Source organism: Accipiter gentilis, chromosome 1, assembly GCF_929443795.1.
Source record: "Accipiter gentilis chromosome 1, bAccGen1.1, whole genome shotgun sequence".
Taxonomy (NCBI): domain Eukaryota; kingdom Metazoa; phylum Chordata; class Aves; order Accipitriformes; family Accipitridae; genus Astur; species Astur gentilis.
The window spans coordinates 41,471,030-41,494,198 of NC_064880.1; the positions used below are offsets into that span (position 1 = coordinate 41,471,030).

At 44.7% G+C, this 23,169-nt stretch overlaps 1 protein-coding gene across 3 annotated transcripts in view; it reads left to right on the forward strand.

Moving 5' to 3' along the window:
- The window catches only part of GLI2 (GLI family zinc finger 2), a 197,386-nt gene that overhangs the window by 38,864 nt on the left and 135,353 nt on the right, over positions 1–23,169 (forward strand). For 2 of the 3 annotated variants that reach the window (XM_049804253.1, XM_049804263.1), the window contains exon 2: positions 14,570–14,732. The exons of the other annotated variant lie outside the window; for it this stretch is intronic. In XM_049804253.1, coding sequence (XP_049660210.1) covers positions 14,600–14,732 — 133 coding nt within the window. In that variant the 5' untranslated portion in view covers positions 14,570–14,599. The remainder of the gene's footprint in view (positions 1–14,569; positions 14,733–23,169) is intronic. 3 annotated transcript variants of the gene reach the window in all.

The window sequence follows — 23,169 nt, forward strand, 5'->3', positions numbered from 1 at the left end:
AGAGAAGGTAGCACAGTGGGGTGGCACAAGGGTGCGTGCAGCCCCCTTTCTCCCCAGTGGCCCTGTCCTGGGAGCCGAGGGCCGCTCCGTTGCACCTGATGAGACAGGAATCATTTATTCCTCTAACAAATAGACCTCTTCCTCTGTGTGTTTCCCCCGAAGTTATTTACACATGATGTTGTTTGCTTTGAGGTCTCGCACGCGCTGTAATTTGCATATGGTGCTGGAGTTACTGACGGTTTGTTGCTTTGATTGCTGATTCTCACGGTCCTGAAATCTGCCTTTAGCTGCCAGTGCAGTTGTGTAGCTGTAGGGGTTGTAACCAAAAAGGCCGCACGTCTGGTAAAAGCTGGAAGGGTTTTCTCCAAGACGCGCGGTATGAGTGGTCGTGTTCAGGTCCCAACCAAAAGACAGGGCAGGAGCCACGTGTCTTGGCGTCTGTTTTGTATCATTGCACTGGCCAGCAAAAGGGAAGGCTTAAACATTAATGAATGTTCACAGCTACCAGTCCTCTGCTCTAAAAATCTCAGTGGGGTGCAGTGATGAAAAGCCAACCCTGTGCATGCTTCAGGTCCGTTTCTCTGAAGGCGTTTGCCTGGATATATTCACATAAACAAAGACTGTGATCTTCAGTTACAAGAGTGCCAAGGGAAGATATCTAATGTTTTCTCAGTATGCCACTAATGATTTGGGGATGGCCAACAATTTTTGTTTTCAAAAGATACATTTTCTTTAACTGTTTTTCTAATAAACAATTTATAAGTTAGTAATAAATCTGTGAACTCTGACTTTGCAGTGGAGATACTGGCTCAGAAATAGAAAGTGTGTTGAACTGTCTCACTTGTAATGCATGAAAGGCTGGGAAGAGCCCAGGGAACAAAGTGGTAGCAAATGTTGGGTAGCTGTGACCGTGGTTTAAAGACAAGAAATTGTGTGGGTGTCTGTAGCTGGTGACATGTCTTCTGTCCATGTGCCTTCAGTTCTGTGAAAGTTTGGGCTCAAACGCTTGACTGTAGAGATGGGAGATAACATATGTTTAATTTCTTCAGTAGAGAAAAACCTAACTTGCTTTTCAGTCAAGTGCTAAGTTATGACAGCAATTAGGATGAATACTTGAAGAGGTGCTTCACTATTTCTAGTGTGTAATTTTCAGTGTCGAGGTGCCCTGACACTGTGTGTTATGCAGAGAGCAAGGGGATATAAGAAATAGGCTCTTTCTTTTAGTAAGGGACAAGTGAGTTATGATAAATGAGTTAATGCAAATGATTATTCCCTTACTTGAGGAAAAATACAGCGCAAAGGCAGTTAACTGAAGAACTCTAGTATTTCTCCTAAAATCAGAACAATGGATCCTAACCGATATGTTCACTGGTTCCTGATTTTTCCAAGGGGATCTGATTCTCATCTTGGAGACCTGTAATAAAACAGAAGGCACTCCAATTCAATAGTTTCATTGGTGAAAACTAGTTATGAATAAGACTGGGAGTGGGTGGCTATCTCTGGTCTGTATGACCAAACCAACTCAAAGAACACATATTTAGGCCCTGATTGAAGAAAGTGCATATGCATTTGCTGAAGTCTCCCTGAAGCCGATGAGATTGAAAGCATAGTGTGGTAGGCTTTGAAGGGCTTTGAAAGAGGAGACAATGGTTGAGGCAAAACAAAAGAGCATGCCATCAAAGGATGTAAAGCGAAGTGACAGGAACAAAGTGACAAGCTAGGAAAATGCTCTTTGCTCCCACATTCTGAATGGCTGTGAAATCAGCTTTGTACTCATTAGAGCCAATGTAAAGGAACTTGCTGTAAATGAAAATGAATGGCTTAGAGGCTGGTGTTTTGAGCTCAGATGTGTAGGTGAGTGGCAGAAAACTCGAGGAAGCGCCAAACTCTGAGACGTTGTGCAGAAGGAAGAAACAGGAGTCAGAGGTGGCCTAGAGGCAAAATCTTACGGTGAGGTTGGAGGAACCTTAGGACCACCCCAGATTTCAGAATTGAATGAGAAACAAGATGCTATCCACCTCTACAGCATTTGGCATCCTTTGCCACCTTCTAACCACAGCCAGACTGCTGCAAGAAGGTATTTGAGAGGCAGGCTGATGTTTCAATGTGGTTGGAGGGAATCAGGTCTGAACTAGGTTGATCGATGGGTAAAATGTAGGAAAGATTTGGTGGAGAGAAATCCCAGAGGCAAATGGGTACAGAAAATTGGATACAGCTTAGCTGTGGATGAGGAAGAAGACGTAATGAAAGTTACAGGCACCAGTGGGATTTGTTTTTTAGAGAGAGGCAGACCAAAGCAGACAAGGTTTGTGAGGAAAAAGAGCAGAAAAAAGAGAATGGGCAAGGAGAGCAAGAAAAGTGGCTGTGACATTGTTTAGAAGATGGTTATGGAGGAGTGAGATGATTAGAGGAGAAGAGGAGGTGAAACTTTAGGAGCAGGGAGGGAGTGGTAGATGGGAGGTAAAAGTCTTATCTTATTTTGACTGTTTTCTCTAGGAACAACTCGACAAGCTTGCGTGCAGAACAAAGATACAGAGATAGAATATAATTATCATATGCATTAATACACAACAGAAATAATGTACAATAACTACAAGGTAAAAAATTACTCCTAGCAGTACTAAAATGCTATATATATACACTTGTATGTGCATGTGTATATACATATGCTCCTATAAAGGGGTTCTGTCCTGAAGAATTTCTATTAATTCTTTGCATTTTGTCTTAAATTAGACCGTATCAAGGAACAAAAGCAAACAAGGAGGAAGTATTTACAGGGTCTTCCCAGGCTAGCCTTGATGATTTGAGTCTTATGTAATGAAATAGTAAAAACCATCTTTTTTTGCATGTTGCCCAGTGGCCACAGCAGTCACTGTGCCCCAAAGTCTGGTATACCTCTGAATAGCTTTGGGGACCTAACAAGCATGAATGCAGTTTCCAATGCTCAGCCCCTGGCCTGGTTACCGCCAAACACAGTTCTTTTGCTTCACTTGCTTGAACTGCCCAATTGCATACATGCAGCGTGGTTCCTAAACTATTCCTCTGAGCCATAGCAACCTGCTGACATTTGCTAAAAGTTTACTGCTAGCCTGGGTTTTGTTCTAGTAAGTTTTGTGGACATGAGATGTGCTGGCATGTCAGCCCAGCTTGTTTTGTATGTGAAACAGCTACTGCAGGGCAGTGGAGGATCAGACCTCCTCGCGTTTCCAGTCTTCTGTAGGCTGTGGAGACACCACCGCTGGGGCTGAGAAGGGAGTTTTTTCCCTTAGCATTTGTAACGATATAAATTACAATATTATTTCTTTCCTTTTTTTGATGCTGGCAGCTACTTGCCAGACCAAGAAACCAAGTCAGTTCTTGTAGGCTACCAAATAAAAATTGCATGATACTCTGTTGGTGAATGGTTTTATATCTGTCTCAGTCATCAAAATACTTGCAGCATGGTAGACATAACTGCATAATAAAGGAATGTGTACTCGGCAACTTTGCCATTGGCAGGACATAAACACCGTAGAGTTTATCAGTGTTCTGGGAGGTGTTTATTACTTGAGTCTTACTAAGTCCTTATCACAAAAGAAAAAATTAGAGAAGTTGGAAGGTAGAAGTTAGTTTCGCTTATCAGCAGAGACAGGCACGGTAAGATTCAATCATTATAAATGCAGATGTTTTGATCTGTGAAGGTATGGCAAATCAACTATTTATAACACACGGATATATAGGTGCTATAAGATCACAGAGGATCAAGGTGCTGATCTAGTCTAACTTTCTCTGTTACGCCATCAGAGGACCTTCCTGTACTTAACTTTCCTGTACTTAAACCCATCCACGTCCAGTGACAAGTTTTAGACTACAGCAGATCTTCTGGAAAAATACCTGAACAAAATGTCAGCTCTGCAGTGCTAGAGAGTCTGTCACCAGCCTGAATCCAGTGCTCTTCTCTGTTGAAACTGGGAGCCTTGTTTCTAATCTGAATTTCTCTAGTTTAACTTCTAGCTCTTCATCTTTATAATTGCTATTAGGTAACCATAATTAGATTAGCCATAAATTCTTGTAACGTCCCTTATCTCTGGGTCAAAAAGCATCAGTTATAAAATTTTTGTTGATTACATATTACTGATCAAGTGATCCTGCAAGCGCCTCTCTTTTGAGCTGTCATTCATTTTTCTCATGGATAACACTGGAGCCTTTGCAATTTTCATCCTTCTGCGTGTAGTGTTCTGTTAACAGCCAATTCAGGGGTAGACAGAGAAGCATTATAGCCTCCCAAATTCTGCATAGACAAACACATTTTGCTTTAGTTGTTTGGAAGCCAGCAACCTCCATAGAACTTGTCAGCCACTGTTTGCCCACCATAAACTTCAAGTCGTCTCCAGTCAATGTTTCTCAGAACACAGTCTTCATTTTAATCAATTGTTTTCCAGATGTGTGGCCTTGTATGTGGTTGCTTTAAAATATATATTCTTTGTATCTAGCCCATCTAGGGATAGAGAGCAGGTCACTGGTACAAAGCAATCATCTTTATTTACTGTGTCTGCAGTCATTTATCACTGACAAACTTCATGACTCTGTAGTTGTTTCCAGTCACTGATACACAAAATTATTGTAGCTCTCCAATCATATGAGTATTTCCACCAGATTCAGTAATACCGGTCAGGACTAATTTGTGTATTAAATGAGCTATTCCACTTCTTGTTTATTACTTGGGTTTGCAGCGTTAGAGTCTACACAATTAAGGAATCTCTTCTCTTTGAGTCCCTTGGTACCTTGATTAATTTTAATCTTGACATCTTGATTTCTGGCTAAATGAGTGCTCATTTTCACCCTTGTCTTTTGTCATTAGCTTAATACCCTCCTGAATACTTTAGCCTGTCTCCTGAAAGACTTATTCCCTTCCACTCAAATGACATCCAGCCACATTGTACAGTCTCTTTTCTCTGTAGAAGATGGACCTGCACCGCTGAAAACCAAGGGTCTCTGCCTTTCACCGCTTACTTAACTGTTGAGTTTTTGAATTGTATATAGCCCTGTAACTTGCCTCACAGCTCACAGAAATGAGCACTGTTCGGAGTACTAATTTCATTCTCCCTCATAAAGTTCCTTGCAAGGACTCTCGGTCGTTCTTGAATCTTACTTCACCAGTGTGCTTGTGTCCTTGCAGACTGGGCCGCCTTGCTCATGGGTATATCCCATATAGCTCTGTCACCTCCTACTACATCAGCTGTCGGATATTTTGACGGTTTGGGGGTTTCCAAATGCTCTGCTACTTGTGCGCATGCGGCTGGACTCAATGACCTCCCCAGGTCCCTTCCAACGCCAAATACTCTATGATTCTGTCAGAAACTCTTCTCCCCTTCCCATCTGGATGAATTTTTCTCCATTCTCCCGTTTATGAACTGCCAACCATTTTATGTGGTCTGCATCCTGCCTTCAGCTGGCAACTGTAGTCTTATAAAGACAATATGTGTTTCTACCCAGTGTGGAATAGCAGCTTGTGTGGTGTATGTGTTCAGCAGAGGAAAACGAGTCAATTGAAGTGTTGCTTTTTTGTTTTTAATTACATTCTTGTTTCCTTCCCAGGCTTCTCTCTTCTACATACTTACACGTGTGCCTCTGGAGGGAGGATTCAATAGGCTGATGAACTGGAATGTTTAAAAATAAACCAAAATTTTGTAATGAAACATGTTCTGAAAGAACCCAGTTGCTATAGGGATTTTTGCAAGGATGCAGTCCTTCGTCTTTCATTGCTCAAAAGAAAGGTTTTCCTTCCTTGAGCCAAACGAGGGTTTTCTTATCCAAGCTTTGGAGCCTGTTCAATGTCATCTGGATGGACTAGTCACTACAAGACAATATTACTCATCCCACCCCTACATAAAGCAAACCCATTAAACTTCACTGCATGTGGTTTGTATTTGGGGTTTCATTCATGAGAGTTGAAAGTGCCCAAACTACTGCAGCACGGAAGTGCAACCCTGACAGGATTCTCCTTCAGTCACCACCAGCCAACAAAGCATTCACTTCCACCTTCTCAAAAGCTCCCTCAAATCTGATTTCAAGGCGGCTCTTTTTCTCTTAGCCAAATCTCCTGTGTTGGCTCTCACCCACTCTGTGGAACCTGCATGAACATCTCTGTTCAGAATCAGAGTCCCTGCTCCAGTTGTAGTACGTGCAATTTACTTTTCTTAGTATCTTTTACTCATAAACCTGCTGAAAAGTCAATAGGTTAATTATTACTGCTTTGGAATTAGAGTCTAATTTTGTTGTAAACAGTTTTAACTGCTGGTCCTCCACCCTGGTCTTAATACAGTTTGTGTTTAGCTGTTACCCACCCTGGTATATCTGCCAAGCACCACAGACATTTTATCTGACATGTTAGTTATTAACAGTTTCTGCTCTTGTTGGAGCACGAAGACTTGATGAAGGGGTTTTTTTTGTTTCTTCATTTTCATTTTTTTTTCTTTTTCTACTCTGGTGTGCAGAGGTTTCCTAAAGTGAAAACAATACTTTTTCATTACATACATGCACACACATATAGGTAATATTTGTCTTTTTTTTTTTCTTCTTTTTGGAAAAAACCCAGAAAATTCTATAACAGGAAATTGAAAACTTCTTTGGATTTACATCAAAAAAGCAAACTTTGGCAAAAGAGTTGTCTAAGTTCTCTCACCCTTACAACAAAAACAAACAAACAAACAAAACCCAAGTGAAGATTCACGGACCAGTTATAATGGTGATGCATCACTTTTGAGCAATTTTTATTTACCTGATTGCATCCTCCCATATTTTTGCAGCATGTTAACACAGAGTCTGAATGCAGGAGTGTCTTGATTATCTTCTTTGACGGTTTTTCACATGTTGGAATTCGCATAGTAAAAATTTTCTCATGATAAGACACGTAGGATTGGCTTTGTAAAAGTACAAGCATGACTTTGTTTTCCTGTTCCACCACAAAAGGCTCTTCCCTCCAGCCCTCACTCCTCCATCTTCTCAGTTCTTCCAAAGTAAGAAACAAAGATAACTTCTGAGAGAGAGGAGGGAAAGTCATGTACCCCAGCCTGCATGTCTCAGCATGGACCAATACCGAATCTGTGTCTGGCTTTGAGCTTTTATGTCTGCTCGTATGTTTTGTTGACGTATTGTAATTGTTTATAACCCAGCATCTGAAAGATAACTTCTGTTCAAGGCTCTAAGGTTGGCCACTTGAAAATATACTTGAAGTGGGGAAACGATTCAAATTTATCTGATATTTTATAAATTGGTCTTATTTGTAAGGAAGCAGCAATATTAAAGTGACATTAGTGTTTGTGAAAAATATGAACGTCAGGCTAAACCCAAAGGACGGGTGAAATATGAGTTACTTTATTCAATATCATCTCCCTTCCAGTAACTACAGCCCAGAAAGTAAATGGCTTTAGAAAGGGAAAACCCATTTATGTTTCAATTCACTAGCCTCAGTGTGGTCATCTGGTGCCATGGAGTGTCCTAGGATAGCGTGGCCTCTGGTTGACATTCCCGATGGATGCATGTCTCTCGTAGGTCCTGTGCCACATCTGTCAGCCCTGCCCAGGCCCAGGGGCCCCCGGGTGCTGGGTGCCCCTGTGCAGACACTGGCATTGCACCCTTGCTGTCCAGGGCCCGTTAGTGTCTGGTCCCCGCTGGAAGGTCTCCAGGGAGCATGGTGAATGCTAGTTCCGGAGCAGGCAGCTGAATACTTCAAGACCTTCCACACGGTGGTAATTTCTGATCACCACCACTGACTCTGCAGGCCTTGTTTGATATAAGTGGAAAGCTGCTGTGGTCAGTGTCAGCGTAAGGGGGGACAGCAGTTGTGACTCTTTCTGAAGTGTATCTGACGTTGTTCCTTTCATATGCCTGGCACCACGTGAAGCGGTGGATTGTATCCTCGTGTCTAGGTGCTCCAGCTACAGAGTGATAGAGCATGCTGGACGGCTGCATTCCTTAGAGCTATTTGCAGGGCATGTTTCTTCCATCAGAGACCTTTGCCTCTCTCCATTTTGCTCCCCTGCAAGTTCCCTGAATGTCTTCTGTCTCTCTTCCCTCTGTGCCGTGCCTCCCTGCCCTGTCCCTGTCATGCTAGACGTCATGCTGTGCCTTCCCCTGCCCTAGCAAGGCTACGTATCTCCATCTCCCATGGTACCAGGTCTGTCTGCAGCCTCTTCCCCTTTCCCGTGCTACTCTTTTCTGTCTCCCCAGGATTTGCCATTGCCTGCCTTGTTTGTGCCTGTACTTCCATTCACTCATATTCTTCAGTAAGGTCTTGCCTACTCTAGTCTGTAAGGTCATCCCTCTTTCCCCTTACCTCTTCTCTCTCTTCCAGGCTCTTCTTGTGCCCATTGGCGCCTGGAATACCCCCAGAGCTGGTTGGAGGTGATGTTCTGAGGTTATCACATTACAGAGAAACGCTGCCAAGCACCAGGCAGTCCTGGGTGCACTTTGACCCCTCGCAGTAAGGCAAGAGTGGGTTCTTCCTCGTGCTTTTGGTTTGCCGTTGCCATATGGAAATGGCAGATGGTGTTGATCAGGAAGTTAATCTAGAAGCGTATCCGTTTCATGCCGTACGTGAAAGATTTGTTCATTAAACTTAGAACTCTAATTTAAAGCCAATTAACAGAGTGATTTGAAGAGACTTGTTGGTTTTGAAGTTCAAAAGAGATGCTGAGTCTCTGATTTCAGCCTTTGTACATTCCAGAACCTGTATAACTATTGCAGTGTTGCCAACTCTCCTGGGGTTTTTCTCTCTCTCTCTTTTTTTTTTTTTTTTTTTCTCCCCCCTCCCCCCCCATTTTCTTTTTTTGTCCCCTCTATTTTTTTGAGTCATGCAACTTTTGCCGTAGGCTGGAACTGTTTGGTGAAGCCTTATAAACTCCCAGCTCTCTTAGCAATTTTAGCCCTACATTTGGGGGTGGGTGGGCAGAACTTGTGTGTCTTTCTATCCGGTTTGCTGAAAGCCAGCACGGCTCTCGCTTCCCTCCCTTTGGCAGCCCAGTATTAGTCTTCCGTAAGCAGGAGTTGGGGAAGGAGGTAGAAAAATTGAAGAAGCCTTGAGCAGCTCTGTGCCCTCCTAACGCCACTCCTGTCAGCATGGGGTTGTCTCTGCTTCCTTCCCTCCTCCCCATAACATCTCCTGAAGCTGCTAGGGACCCACCACAGAAGCTTTCTCAAGCTTGAAAGGGACAGCACGGACCTCCAGCCAGGCAGCTCCTGCTCTACACACGCATGCCCCAGCGTACAGCTCTAATTTCCATGTGTAATCAACCCTGTAGGATTGGCCCAAGTAGACCATTCCTAAGAAATGGCAGGATGGGAAACCTTGTGTCAGGAGGACCCCTGAAAGTGATTAGTTCTGAATTAATATTTACTGTGCTTTTACCTGAGATTGGTATTCTGTAAACGTTTGTAGATCCTTCAGCAGCAGACAGCATGTTTGGATAGTCCCAACGTTTAGTAGCAGCATGTGTACAGAAAAAACTTTCTTCAGTAATTTGAAGCTGTTGCTGATATAAAAGAAAATAGAGGGGTCAAGTTTTCCTGTGGTATAGAGCCTATGACTTCACTGGGTTAACTGCTGCTACTTCCGTGTAATTGAGAACATAATTTGGCTCAAACCCTGGGAGACTGAAAAGGATCACAGCAGCCACTGTATTAAGGCAATGTTCAAAACAGTTGGCTCACACTGAATTTCATAAGCAGATCATGTATTCAGAAGGCTTTAGCTGTATGACACAGTCCACTGCAAAAGAAGAGATGGTGGGTGTATCTCTTTGTTCATCTTAACTAAAACAGCACGCCAGGAAAAGCTATCAAACTCGCTATTGTACCTACGTGGGAGGCGACGTGGCAGAACAGATAAAGTATCTCCCTGTGGGTGAATGAGGACGAACCTGGTGAGAGCCGCGTGAAGGCTGCCCAGCGGTCATGCTGGGAGCCAGCAGCAGTGGGGCTTCATCCTGGTGGCTGGGTGGAGGTGGAGGTGGTGCTGGTGGCAGCAGCCAACGCACCTCCATCGTGTCCCCTTGGGGGTGATGGCACCTCTGGGGTTGGGCGTGAGGAGGTCAGATAGAGGTGGACTTTAAATAAAGGAGACGGTAGACATTGGCCTGAGAAAGCCCAAAATAGTCACAAAAGCAGAATGTTGGAAGCCTCCTTTGGAAACCCCTTCCTGCCGCCCCGTGGGGCTGCCAGGCGTTAAGGTGGCATTCAGTGACTTTGGTAGCTTGTGGAAGATTGGACCCGTGTCACAACGTCACTGGTGGCACCTGCCCTCTGCCAGAGAGGCTTGCTTCCACGCTGCTACTTAGTCTTTGAGGAAAGGTGGTCAAAACCACGGCGATTCATGTTTCACAGAAAAGCTTAGGGGGACAGATATCTAAGTTTTCTGCTCTGTTTAGGGGAGGAGAAGGGGGTTTCTTGATGAAAGAAAAATCCTGAAGAAGGAAATAATGCCTTTACAAGAAAAAAGTGTGCAGGGGGGGTATGGTTGATTGAGTATCTGTTTATTCCCAAGTTTGCTGGCAGTCCTGCTCAGGCTGATGTCCTCCAAAAGAGACAGGCATTCTGGGACTGCACTTTCGACCATTCCTCGAGCACTTAGCGGGAGGGATTGTTTTATTAGGAAAGTTTACGGCTTCTTGTTTTCCCTCAAAGGCAAATGTGACTTTGTTGTTTTTAATTCTGTTGGGATTTCTCCCTTTTAATATACAACGCAGCTGTTAAAATAGCTGGGGTTGTCTAGGGCAAATCATATAGCACTTTCCTTGTTCAGATCTCAGATGGCTGCCTTTTTAGTGTTGCTGCAGAATTATATTACAGGGCATATGAATAGTGCTGGTATTAGTGTCAAAATCAATTACCCAACCCTCCTCCTGCAGAGAAAGCTACAAACCTTAGGAACAATCTGAGTAATCTATTCTGGGTTTCTAATTCTGAGTAATGACGGAGGGCAGAGTTGTGCTTGAATAAGTGCACAGGGTCTTTCTCCGTATAGTCACTCCTAAATGCATGCTCTTTACAGGAAAAAGCAGGCTCCCTGTGAAACCCTTTTTCATGCCAAATGGCTCGCTGCTAAGATTAATCTGTCATTGAATTTATAAATTCTGTGTGGCACAGAGCAGCGGAAAAAGTTTAGCATTGAACGGAAAGCAAACTATGTATTGCTTAAAAAATGAATGTTGTGCTCCTGGATGGTGTGGATTGACTGCCTCCGTCAATATATCTTCTTATACTGGTAATAAAAATACTTCCATAGCCTTGTGCCTCCGAGGATCTCAAAGCACTTTGCAAATAGGGCAAAGTACTATTTCCTATTTTATGGCTGTGGAAACCAGCTGTGGGAGAGGTTAAACTTTTTGCCCAGGGACACAGAGGAGACTGTAGCAGAGCCAAGGTGGGAACCTACATCTCCAGAGCTGCAGCGCTGTGTCCTGGTCACACACTGCACCAAAGCACAGCAGGGGAGTCTGCTGGTCGCTGGCTCTCAGCCATCCATCGTCCGTGAAACCTCGGGAGGTGGGATATGAAATCGGTGTCGGTGCTCCTTCGCTCCCGGGTCTCTGTCCCGGTCTGTGGGTGGGTGCGCTGAGCAGGGCAGGATCCGGCCAGGGAAGGATGCTTGTGTCCTCCTGGGCTGGGACGGTCAGCTCTGGTTGTGGGTGGCTGTGGAAGGAGAATGACTTTTGGTCACTGCTGACTCGGGGAAAAACTCAGAGCCTCGCATCCAGCCTGCTCTGACCCAAGCACCTTTACGAAGCAAAAATAACTATAGACTTACCACCCTAAATCCTGCAAGATTAGAGTAGTTGTATGCTTTCTTTTTTTTTTCTAAGCCACTATTTGAGAAGGATTTACCTGTTTAATACAACCATTTATTAGAAACACTTGATTTCATTTATATTTTTTTTAATTCATAATTCATCTGAAAAGAGAGCATACAGCTACAAAGGCCAGATTTTCAAATACGGGCCTGATTTCATGTCAAATTCCAGTTGGATGAATGACACATCTGAAAACCTGGGTCCCTACTGAGGGGTCTGTGCCAGTGGTTTAGAGATCTCGCTTCGGATACCTCTCTGGACAAAAGCATGTCTCTAACCTGCGTGTTTCATGGGAGAACAATTTCTATTACCATTTTTTTCCTTCCCCTGCCTGGCTGCTGTGTTCCGCAGCCCCCCGAGGAAGCTCCCTCAGGCATGAGGCTGCCCTGAGGGTCAGGGTAACCGGGGAGGCAGGAGGCTGGGAGGGGTGCGAGGGCGAGCGTCTGGTTTCAAACAAAAGTGCAAAGCCTTGAAAGGAGGGACTAAGAAGAAACAGGTGGGGGGCTCGTAATATAGCCTCTGAAGTTTATTTGCTTAACGAACAGAAGCCCAGGCTGTCAGACCCAGGTCAAATACTCCTCCAGTTTGAGTGTATTTATTTCCTGCGTGGTCTGTAACCCAACCTGATTTCTGGATTAAACCACTGTAACGTCCTGGCCCCCAGAAACCCATCCCATGTTTGCCATCAAGCCCAGCACATGCCGGGGCAGGACCTCTGAGGGGCCACCTCGGCATTCACCGGAGCCTTGTGTCATCAGTAAGGCCTGTAATTGCGGGTCCCGTCATTTCCAATGCAAGCTTCGCTGTTTACAGCTGCAAATCGTGACCGCAGATCCATCACTTAGTTGTGCCATTAACGCGAGCCATGCCTGGGGGCTCCTGGGATAAGCTGCTGGGGCTGCGGCACACGGCTGCTCGGTGGGCCGGCGTCCTGCAGGAGCCCAGGCAGCGGTGACAATGCTGGAGGACAACATCCACCACATGCCAGCTCCCTCTAGGGTGCCAGCAAGGGTAGCTCTGTATTTATAAGAATGTTTTAAAGTCGCTCAGAGGACGAAATGGTTTAGGACAGCCTGTCTTGAACAGCGGTGCAACGTGGAGGGTCTCCAGTGGTGGGTGGGTGCGAGGGAGCCTGGGAGCACGGGGCCACGCGCCGAGCCGTGGAGCTCCTCCTGGAGCAGGGAAAGAGGGTCTTTGCGTTCCTGCTTGTCTGTCCTGAAGTTACAGCACAAAAACTGCTTGAAAACCAGCTAAATAGCAAGAGGGGAGGGGAAAAAAAAATAAAATCACAAAATGAAGTGCTTACGCCAGGGTCATGAACAACTGAAGGGTAAAAGCTGCAGATCACACACGGGAGTTTCTGAAATCTTTGTGTGTTTTAAAGTTTTTAGGAGAGTTAACTTTTTAATCCAAGATGTTCAGGAGTCAGTTAATCCTGCAGAGTGAAGGGGGGCTGGGGGGAGTTTGAGCTGGCACAATGGCAGTAAAACTACCTGCAGACAAAAAAATGTTTTCTGGTTTCCCAGACCTTTTTTTGGCTGATCCCATTAATTCCAGTGAGGTAAACAGCCAGTGTGCTCCAGAGTATCTCAGGAGCTGAAAACTTTGCATCTGAAAATTTGCATATGAAAAATTACAGATCTGCATTAAAATCAGAAAGGAAAGGAGGAATTAGCAGTGGGTTTTCCCAAGACCAGACTGAGGCCAGTAGTGCCAGGTAACTGTGTGGGTTCTGGGAAAACAGGAGTCACGTGGTAACATTTGAAATAAAACAAGTTAAAACGGGGCAAACTAAAGTATTTGCAGTCAGAAATGAAGCATGCCTCCTCATTTAACAGAAGCCCCACTTTTACGTTAAATTTGGGATACACGTGTGTTTGCTTTTGGGAGACCAGTTGAATCATGCAGAACAAACAATCAAGCTAACAAAAAGTTTAGGAGCTGTTATTTTTCATGGACCTAAGTTTTAAAAAAGACAGGTTATTTGTGCTTTGGTATCTTCTTGCTTCACAGAGCTTTCAGTGGCACTTAATTCACCATTCGTAGTGGGGGTAGAGCTGTGGCTGATTTTCAGATGCGACTGGTCAGGACAGAAGAACTTGCTTCGGAGAGAGAGGAATCGTAGATGTTAGTCCTTACCAGCGACAGCTGGATGGGTTCTGGCAGACCTGCTGTGGCTTATCTGTAAGCACTGTTGAAATGTTCTGGTCAGGGCACTGGCTCAGAAACAGCACACAGAATAAGCACCAACTGGGGAAAAGAAAAAAAAAAAAACGCCTTAAATGTATTTTTATCTCTACTTTTATTGGAAGTTTTTAGCTGACTCAGTTTTTTGTTATGATGGGCTAGGTTACATATAGGATGGACAAATTGGTTTTATACACGCTAAATTTTTTGCGTCTCACCTGTCCTTTAATCCTGGAAAGCCCTTTGGACCTGTAAGCTTTATTATGTAGCCCAAGTTTAAGTGGGGAAAAAATGTATTTTGGTCTTGATCCTTTTAGGTCTTCAACTGCCTGAAGCCAGCGGGATGTGAGAATACCCATCCCTTTGCAGGGTTGTGTCCTTTTTGCTTGCAACTGCTGCACTGGCTGCGCCGCTGGAGTTAGAAACCCCGGAAACCTTTGCTGCTCGCCATTTACTTTTGAGCTCTGCCGAACCATCGGCCGCTTCCTCGTGGAGCTGATTTTGCCTGTTTTGTGAGTGGTGACCAGAATCTGGTTTTGTTTTATGTCCTGTAGGGTTGCTGAGCTGGAAGATGCACATCTAAGATGGAAACTTCTGCTTCAACTGCTGCTGGGAAAAAAGAAGGGAAAGGTGCAGTTCTGGAGGGGAATGGCTTTACGGAGACGGGGAAGAAACCCACTCCTTTAGCAGCTGCAGGAGCAGCAGTGGCACAAGGAGGTACTTTATGTTTTCCAGAATTTGAAAGCAGCAGGGGTGTTTTTCATTAGACTGTAAGAATTTAATAAGTACAGTGGCATCTGTCCTCCTGTGAACACGCTGAGTTTATTGGGGTTCTCGGCCGTCGGAGGTCACAGGAGCGGGAAGCCGTGTCACCGCGTGGCGTCCAAGCGTCACTGCACCGTGACGAGTCGCCGCCGCTCCCAGCGAACGGGGCTGGGGTGAGGGAGAGGACGGGTGGGCAGAGGTGGCCGTCGGAGAGCTGAGGCATCCCATCACTGCTTGCCACCGGCCGACCGACCGGTGCCGCGCGGTGTAGGCAGCACGTGCCTGCTCCTCCTCCACGGCTGGCTGGGGAGGCTGGCTGGAGCTGGGGAGCACCCTCTTATCACGGTCGGGGAGGGGTGTTGCGTGCCGGCTGTGATCCCGCTAATGAGCTAAACAGACTGCACCGTCTTCAGTTGTTGCTGCTGGGATTTCATGGTTAGGGAGGCATTTGGGATCGTCCAGTTCCAATGCAAGAAGGTTCACAAAGACACTCCCCAACTTGCGCCGTTCAGAAATAGCTCAGGTCCTGATTTCTTTTTCCTGTTGGTGTTTTTGGCAAGATTTTGGTCCTGCTGGTGTTGAAGTCAATTAGGAAGCTGTCGTGGACACCCATGGGCATGGGGTCATTTTTGGCAGGTGTAACACCAGTGTGTGGGGGTCATGCAGGCGCGTCGCTCCTGCCTGCTCTCACCCACTACGGCAGACAAAACACAGCCCCAGCAAAGACGTCCCTCTCTGTCACGCGTGTGCTGGTGGATTGCCAAATTGGTGCCAGGGGCTCCTTGTGGTGGCTCCAGCTGTGGGCAAGGCTGTGCCCACCAGGGAGGCACTACACTGCCCTTGCTGGGGACTGGGACTGGGCATCCTTTCTGGAGAGGGCATAAGGAGACAAACTTAGAAGGGGCTGCACCAGCTTGGATGTGACAAGAGACATCACAGCTGTGTAAACTTTGCAGGCAGCTTTTTTTTCCCTCTCTAAAATATACCTTATAGCTAGCCAGAGTCTACCTCAAAATAAACCCTTCTCCTCCCTCTCCTTCGCTGCAGGGTGGTTTCTCATCACCCCAGGAGAGCAGCACGACTCCCCTGTGGGCTCCTCTGTTTCTTACACAGCTCAGCTGGAGAGTTTTTGTTTTCTGTTGGCTGAGTTTTGAAGATAGTTCCCAGCCCAAATTGCTTAAATCTGCTTTATCCATCCTTCCTTTTCAACACCTTTGTTACTCAGTTTTCGTTTCCACATTGACCTGGGAAGATTCCGATGTACAGAATAAGGTAGCAGCTGCTAGATTATACTCTATTAGATTAGTTCATGTGTTTGATTAACTTTGTTAGCTTTTGTTATCCAAAGGAAAGGTTTTCTTAAAAAGAACTAGAAAATCTTTTACACAGAGTTGTTTGGAAGGAAACACAACTTCATGCTGCTGAATGGGTCTGAGCCACCTTCCTTGTGAGCACTACGCAAAGTGGCACAAGGGAAGGATTGCTGGGCAGCAGAAATAGGGGAAAGGCAGAGACAGCAACATGTGGAAGTTTGCCATCCCCCAGCAGATTTTGATCCCCGTTGAAGAAGCACAGGCTGTAGGAACGACTGAGGCAGCCCACTTGAGGCATCACCTCAGCAACTGGCAGAACCAAAGGGCTGATTGGCGCCAACGAAGTCCGAAACATGTGCTAAAATTGAAAACCCACAGATGTGCTCTTCTGAATAAACAGCTCCTCCCCACTTGGCACTTGCCTTGGGAGTGTCTTCACCAAGGACGCAGTCACCGCATTTCCAGAGATGTGATGGAAATGAGGATGCCCCTGAGGTGGAGTGTCCATTGGCCCATTTGGCACCCCCGGAGACTTGATTGGTTTTTAAGCGTCAAGTATTATATGTCCCATTAGCGGTGTGCTCTCGCCTCGAAAGAATGATTTACGGGCTCAATATTTCTCCTTTTATTAAGAGGAAGTGGAGAAGTAAGTGGAGGATTGTTTGAAGATGTCAGGAGAATTGTGATGAAAGCATTGTGTAATGAGATGTAAAGAGCAAAATCTATGTCATGCTGTGAAGAGAAGTGCTCATAAATGACCTAAAATGGCTAGCAGTGGAGCAGCATGGGATCAGACACCAGCCCCGGGACCCTTCAGGTGATACACATGCTCTTGTGGTTTGGAGGGCTTTCCTTTGAATTCTGGCTAGACATAATACCTGCTCCTGAAAGGGAGCAGCATGGCGCGTGTGCTTGTAAGTAGAAAAATTAATACAAAGTCATCTTCTGACATCAGTGAACTGCAAGGTGGGATTTAGCAGATAATAACAAAAAGGCTGAGTAGCGATGAGACTGTACTTAGGTGGTATTAATGCTAATATAACATATTTGACTCACTAAACTAGTGTAATTACTCATAACAGGCCAGAAATAAATACATTTATGCTCATTCTTACAGAAGAAAGCAAACGAGGCATAGAGATTAATTCCGATGCTCATCTTGAGGAGGGGAACAGCTTTAAAGGGAGGGCCTCTGAGCTCCCCGCCCTGCTTTGGGGCCATACGAACAAGTCTTTATTCTCATCCAAGACAAACTCTTGATTTTATTTATTGTAGAGGTTTTACTCTTTGTACTAGCATGTGAGAAAGTGGCAGCAAGGCTTAGCTAGTGCTGCAGATCACTAAGCTGCTCTCCAGAGCCAAACAAACGTAATTTGTAACACATTTCTTCTCCTTTATTCTACTGAGTCACACAGATGGAGTGCCAACATAGCATGTTTTTCAGATCATAAGGCTTTCTTTTTCCCTTGTAGAAATGAATAGATTCATAAGCTTTTATTTATAATTAAGGTAATTGAAGCAATAAACTGAATATTAGTTAAATAATTGAAGAATAGCTATTTTATTATATTATTATTCAGACTATATTATTATAAGGTAATAATATGTTCAGTCCCCGTTTCTAGTTGCCGTGCTTTGGATATTTGTCCCAAATGTTTCCAGCCTTGAACAAATTAAGTTATAGCTGTAGGAAAAGAGATGGATATTGTTGATGCTGTCAGTGGAGAAGAGTCCTTTTGTACTAACAATCTGCATTTCATATTTTTAGTCTACTGAAGCTGCCATTTTAGAGATCTTCTGTGACATTTTTTTATAGTAACTCATTGATCAGATGTTCAGAAATTGGCCTCACAGAAATGACATCAGGGAAGTCTCTCCTAATTTTCTATTTTTCCATAAATCATGCCAGCCAAGGAGTCAAAGCTCCTGTCTTCTGTTTCAGGAGGTGCACGTGTGTACGTGCGACAGAGATGGAAACTGCTTTTAATGACAGTATGTAGGAGTTGTAGACAAGTCAAATCTGTAGAAGAGCCTCTCGCTTTCAGTGCCTCCACTTCTGGAAGGGCAACTCGTAACACTTCATCTTTAGAAAGCCCTGTTGCTGAATGCAGAAATGCATATTGCTGCGTCGGGTAGGAGTCTCTGGAGCAGAGCAGCATGTGAGTGAGGCTGGGCTGTGACCTCCAGGCTGGCGCTGCGACACCCTCTGTATCAGCACGCACAAGGAAGCCCAGGCACGTGGCTGCCGGAGAAATTTAAATGAGCCACTCTTTCAAAGGCAGAGATATTTAGGAAGATGGGTTTCTCATCTTGTAATAAAAATTAAATACAAATTCTCCTAAATGCTAACTGCCTAACTTTAACAAGGCCCAGAATGCACCTTTCCCTCTCCACTCCACCCTCCGCATGACACAAACACCAAGTTCCCAAATTGATGGTGTTTATGTTTGAAACATTTTTCTGATGTCTGGCTCTGTCAAGACTAATTTTAGCATTTCTAAAGCTGGGTAAAAATATAGCCTCATTACTTTGATGTCAGAGCATAGTTTACTATTAGTATATTCTGGGGTTTATCATTTTAGTCATGTTTAACACGGCTGCAGCAGGCATGCACTATTAAATCTGGCTTATTTTACATTCCTGTCTGAGATTATTTATTTGGAACAATTTCCTCTCTATCAAAAGACACGGCTAATGCTGAGTTTTAATGTGTTATTTACACACAAAATAACCTATTTACAACTCAGTATCTGCCGCAGGGAGAATGAATGGGGCAGTGCTCCCTTCATCCTGTTGTATCTGAGTTTAACAATCTGGATTGCTAATAGAACCATTTATCACGGGGTGGTAATTTATTTTATGTTAGCTGCACAGGTCTCCCTGCCTCTGATCTATGGAAATACTTTGTATATAATGAAGTTCAACAAGTCATTTGGTGTAAACATGGGGAAACCAAGCTGCAGAACCAGTAAGACTCTGGCTACACTTTTTTTTCCAGAAGGTAAAGACTCTGATATTAAGGCTTTGGTTGATGAAATACAGCTCTTCGACCTGCGTGTGCTGTAAGGGCAGAGTGTGGGGCTTTTCTGCAGTGGATCAGAGATTGGGATGGAGTTTGGTCACTTGATTTACGGGCTGGCGGGAACGCTCAGAGCTGCAGAAGTAGCACACTCAGCCCTTTCATAGGCAGAGGAGAAGGGCAGGGAGCACCTCCCTTCGCTCTCCAGAGGTCTTCTGTAAGCAAGCCCCGAGTGGCGCTGGCAGGGAGTCCTTGTGCAGTTCAGCTTGTCTCAGTGCTGGGTTATGGGAAGACCATGTAAATGAGGAGGAGGAAATGCCAGCATCCCAGCAGACCTCAGCGCACTGAAAAAATATATAGTTTGTGTGGCCTGAGACGCAGACAAATTAGAAGGAGAACAGCCCCAATGAAGTCATCTCCTCTGTCCACCCTGGAGGGGCAGGGATCTTCTCCAAAGAATGTTTTTCATTCAGTTGTTCACATGTTCTAGGAAAAGGAATATAACTAGTACAAGCACATTTTTAGCTTCCCTGCCCTGTCTCGCTTTGCTGTACACAACTTAAAACGTTGAGATGCGTGCTTAACAGAAAAGCCGGGGTTGGCTACAGGAAGGAAGGGGGCAAGTGGTAAAAACCGAATGATGGGAAAATCCCATAATTTAGACTGCGAAATTCTCCTGACAGGCTCTGTCTCTATCATGCTTCTACTGCGTATTAGCTCAGTGGCCCACACCTTGGGTAGGGCTTCAGTGCAACGCTGCCTTTAAGAGCGGTAGCAATCAAGAATCCTATTTCTTCCCTGAACATTTCCATCAGTCTTAAATAAAAGTAATTCTGCTGGGTCTTAAAGTGGATTTCTTCGCTACCGTAGCCCTTCTGGCTGGCCAGATTGCCTACAGGTCTCTCTTGTGTACCCACTCCTGTCCCTTTGGGAGGTCTCCGATGCTCAGACTGGGGCAATGCTGAGGCTGTTCCTCAGTCGCGGGGTATCAAGGCCTGTGACTAGCTGCCAACTTGGAATCATGCCGGTTGCCTGGCACCTGCTCTTTGGGATCGTTTCAAAGGATCCATGTAGAGATGGGTGAAGTTAAAGCCGTGCTGCACCATTTTTATGTTCAGCGAGCGGTATCTGGTGTGCAGGCGTGGTGGAGAGCACCCTGGGAGCAGCACGTTTGTTTCTTCAGCTACATGTGACAGAATTTTCGTAGATAAGATTGCCACAAACTGTGCCACAGAAGCACATCTTTTCTTCTGCCTGCCCTTCTCTCCTCTATCCATGGCTTGCAATGTTGAGTCTTCTATAGTCTCTTCTTTAAAATAGTCAGCAATACATCTTTGTTGGGTGACCCTTTGCTTTGCTTAATCAAGTGACTGGAATCTGACTTCTTGTCTGCTTGGTTTTGGTTGGTTTTTTTTTTTTTTTGTTCATGGGGGAAACCCCTTTCCCGAGCCCCTCTACTGGGTTTCTCTGTGTGATAGCCAGACCTGTGGGCAAAGGTGCAACCTCAGAGTGGATAACCATTAATATTTACAGGCTTTTGGTTCACACTGTGTAGACCTTACAAATGCTAGAGTCCATATCACCAAAGCGTTTGATGATGCAGCAACTTTATGATTGGACTCAATGATCTTAAGGGTCTTTTCCAACCTAAATGATTCTGTGATCCACACCAGCAAGCATTCGCTGATTGTATACAGCTCCCCAAAACTGTCATACCAAAAGTTCCTACAATTTCAGCCCATTATAGATGCTGAGGTACTTTGAATATAGAGTAATATAATCTCATCCCTAACCACATTGCAGGATTGCACACCAAATTGAAAAGCTTTTATGGGTTTAAAATGAAAAGAGGTATTCTTCACAGGTTGGTTCTGGCACTGGTGAGCCCAACCATTAAGTACCACGTGAAAGTCCTTTGTATTTCGTGAGTGTATTATTATTGTTATTATTATCATTAATAATAGTTGTAATAATGATAGTTTCCACTTTTCTGTTATTTTGTAAGCTCCAAAAGCTTATTCTGGCAAGTACTGATATATCTTCTTTTCTGTGGATCCAGTTTAGACTTCAGTAAAGCACCTCGCAGAGGGTACCTAAATATAACCTTTTTAACTGATGCTAAACTTACCTATTTGTGCATTGGTCATTTATAGTCAAGTAAGAAAATCCAGTCACAATAGTGGATTATATTTATCACGATGCTTTCCTGGACTGTCTTCTCTGTGCTGCCAGCATGTCCCCATAGTTTGAATTTTTAGTATCTTTGGCAGCTTTTTGCCTGAGCATCTGAGAATTTGCACATGCTTTGTAAATTAATTTTCCCAAATCCATCCATTAACTGTGGCATTTGAGTCTGCTGTAATCATGCGGGATAAGGAATGGGACTTGTTTTGTCTGAGGCTGGATGCCTAAATGTTAGGTGTCTAGTTTGGGATCCCTTTGTGTTAGGGTGGAGTAAATCACGTTGTGGAGATGCCTGCTTCGTTCCCTTGAGGGCTTCATGCCTGATTTAAGGTGGCTAATGTTAGGGGGACAAATCCCAGTTTTCCTGACTTGGCCAAAATTGGAGAGTGGGGTTAAAGCAAGGAACCAAGGTGGGACTAGATTAATGCTTTAAAGCCCTGCATTCACGTTCATCAGTCTGTAGCCTGATGAGCAGTCTGAGAGCCCTAACTGCCAGCTCTGAACTGAAATCTCACCCCACAGCTTCTCAAATCGGAGGCAAACTTGACGCCCAAGTGTCAACACAGTTGGGGGAGCTGCTTCCCAGAGCTGCTCCAGCTTTACCCCAGCATTGACAAAACTAGTGTTTTAACAGTCTGTTCAGAGAGTTGGGCAATTTAAAATCCCCACTAAAAACACAAGGAAAAAAACTAGTAAATTCTAAAGGCTACAAAAGGCTCCTAAAAATAACGCAAGTGGAGGAAGGCTATTAATGCAAAAGTAAATAATTATGTTAAGGGAAGCAACTAGAGAGGCCAGTTGTGTAAATCACTTTAAGGGGAACAAGCCTTAGATAAAATCCATTCTTTTATCACACAGATTAAGTCTTCCTTTTGACGCTAAATAATTGATAGGGTTTGGCAGAGCGCTCCACTACTGCCTGTGCAGAGCAGTGGGACTGCTCCCGGGGTCAGATGAGTGGCAGAGAAAAATGTTCTTAGAAATGCTGTGCATCTAATACCAGCACCAAGAAATGGGGCTTGTATTCCTGGCACTTCCTAAAGAATTTCTGCATGGCCTTGAGAAGGTATCCATACACCTCAGACTGAAAGGATGAATTGGCATTGCTCATCTCCTCTTTAAATTGCCCTCCATGAAACCAGGCAGTCTGTTTTGACGGTTTCATGTGGCAATGAGTAAGGTGGCAGAGGCCTGGGAGGACACAGCCTATTCTGCTGCACTATTATTTATTTTTTTTTTAATTAGAGAACATGAATTGTGCTGTCTGGTGGCTTCTGGGAGGGAGCCCAGGTCCTGTAGGGTTTTTTTTTTACCTTGGTCAGCCCCAACAGTGCCTGAATGCTTCAGCCTCTTGTACTTCTCTGCACACATGAACATCCAGGTAAAACAGGGAGATGTCGTTGCTCCTATTCTGCAGACAAGGGGCACAGAGGATTTTCCAAGGCCAAAGTGGCTGTAATGGGTTCAGCTCTTTCAGAGAGATGTCAAGAACTGTTTATGTCTGCGACTTTGGAAATTCATAGGTGGAATACGTGGGACATCCGTGGCAGCACGGAGGACTTGGCCCAGGTCCCTTGGGTCACCATATCCACTAGCAAGTCCTTCCTCTCTCAGTGATATGTCACTTAATCACGGTCAAGTGACTCAAATTCTCATGCCCATTTGCCAAACGTAGGAGTTGTTTCTTTCCCTTCAGGAGAGTTGAACACAAGTTGTCTATGCATCATATAGTGCTTTTGAGAACATCACATTGCAGAAGTCAGTACCATTCCTTTGGGTTGTATAAGGGTAGGAAAATGTTCAGTAGCACTAATAGGATTTTACTGAATTTAAACTCATTTTTTGCAGTGCCTTTGTCCAGTACCTAGCACAG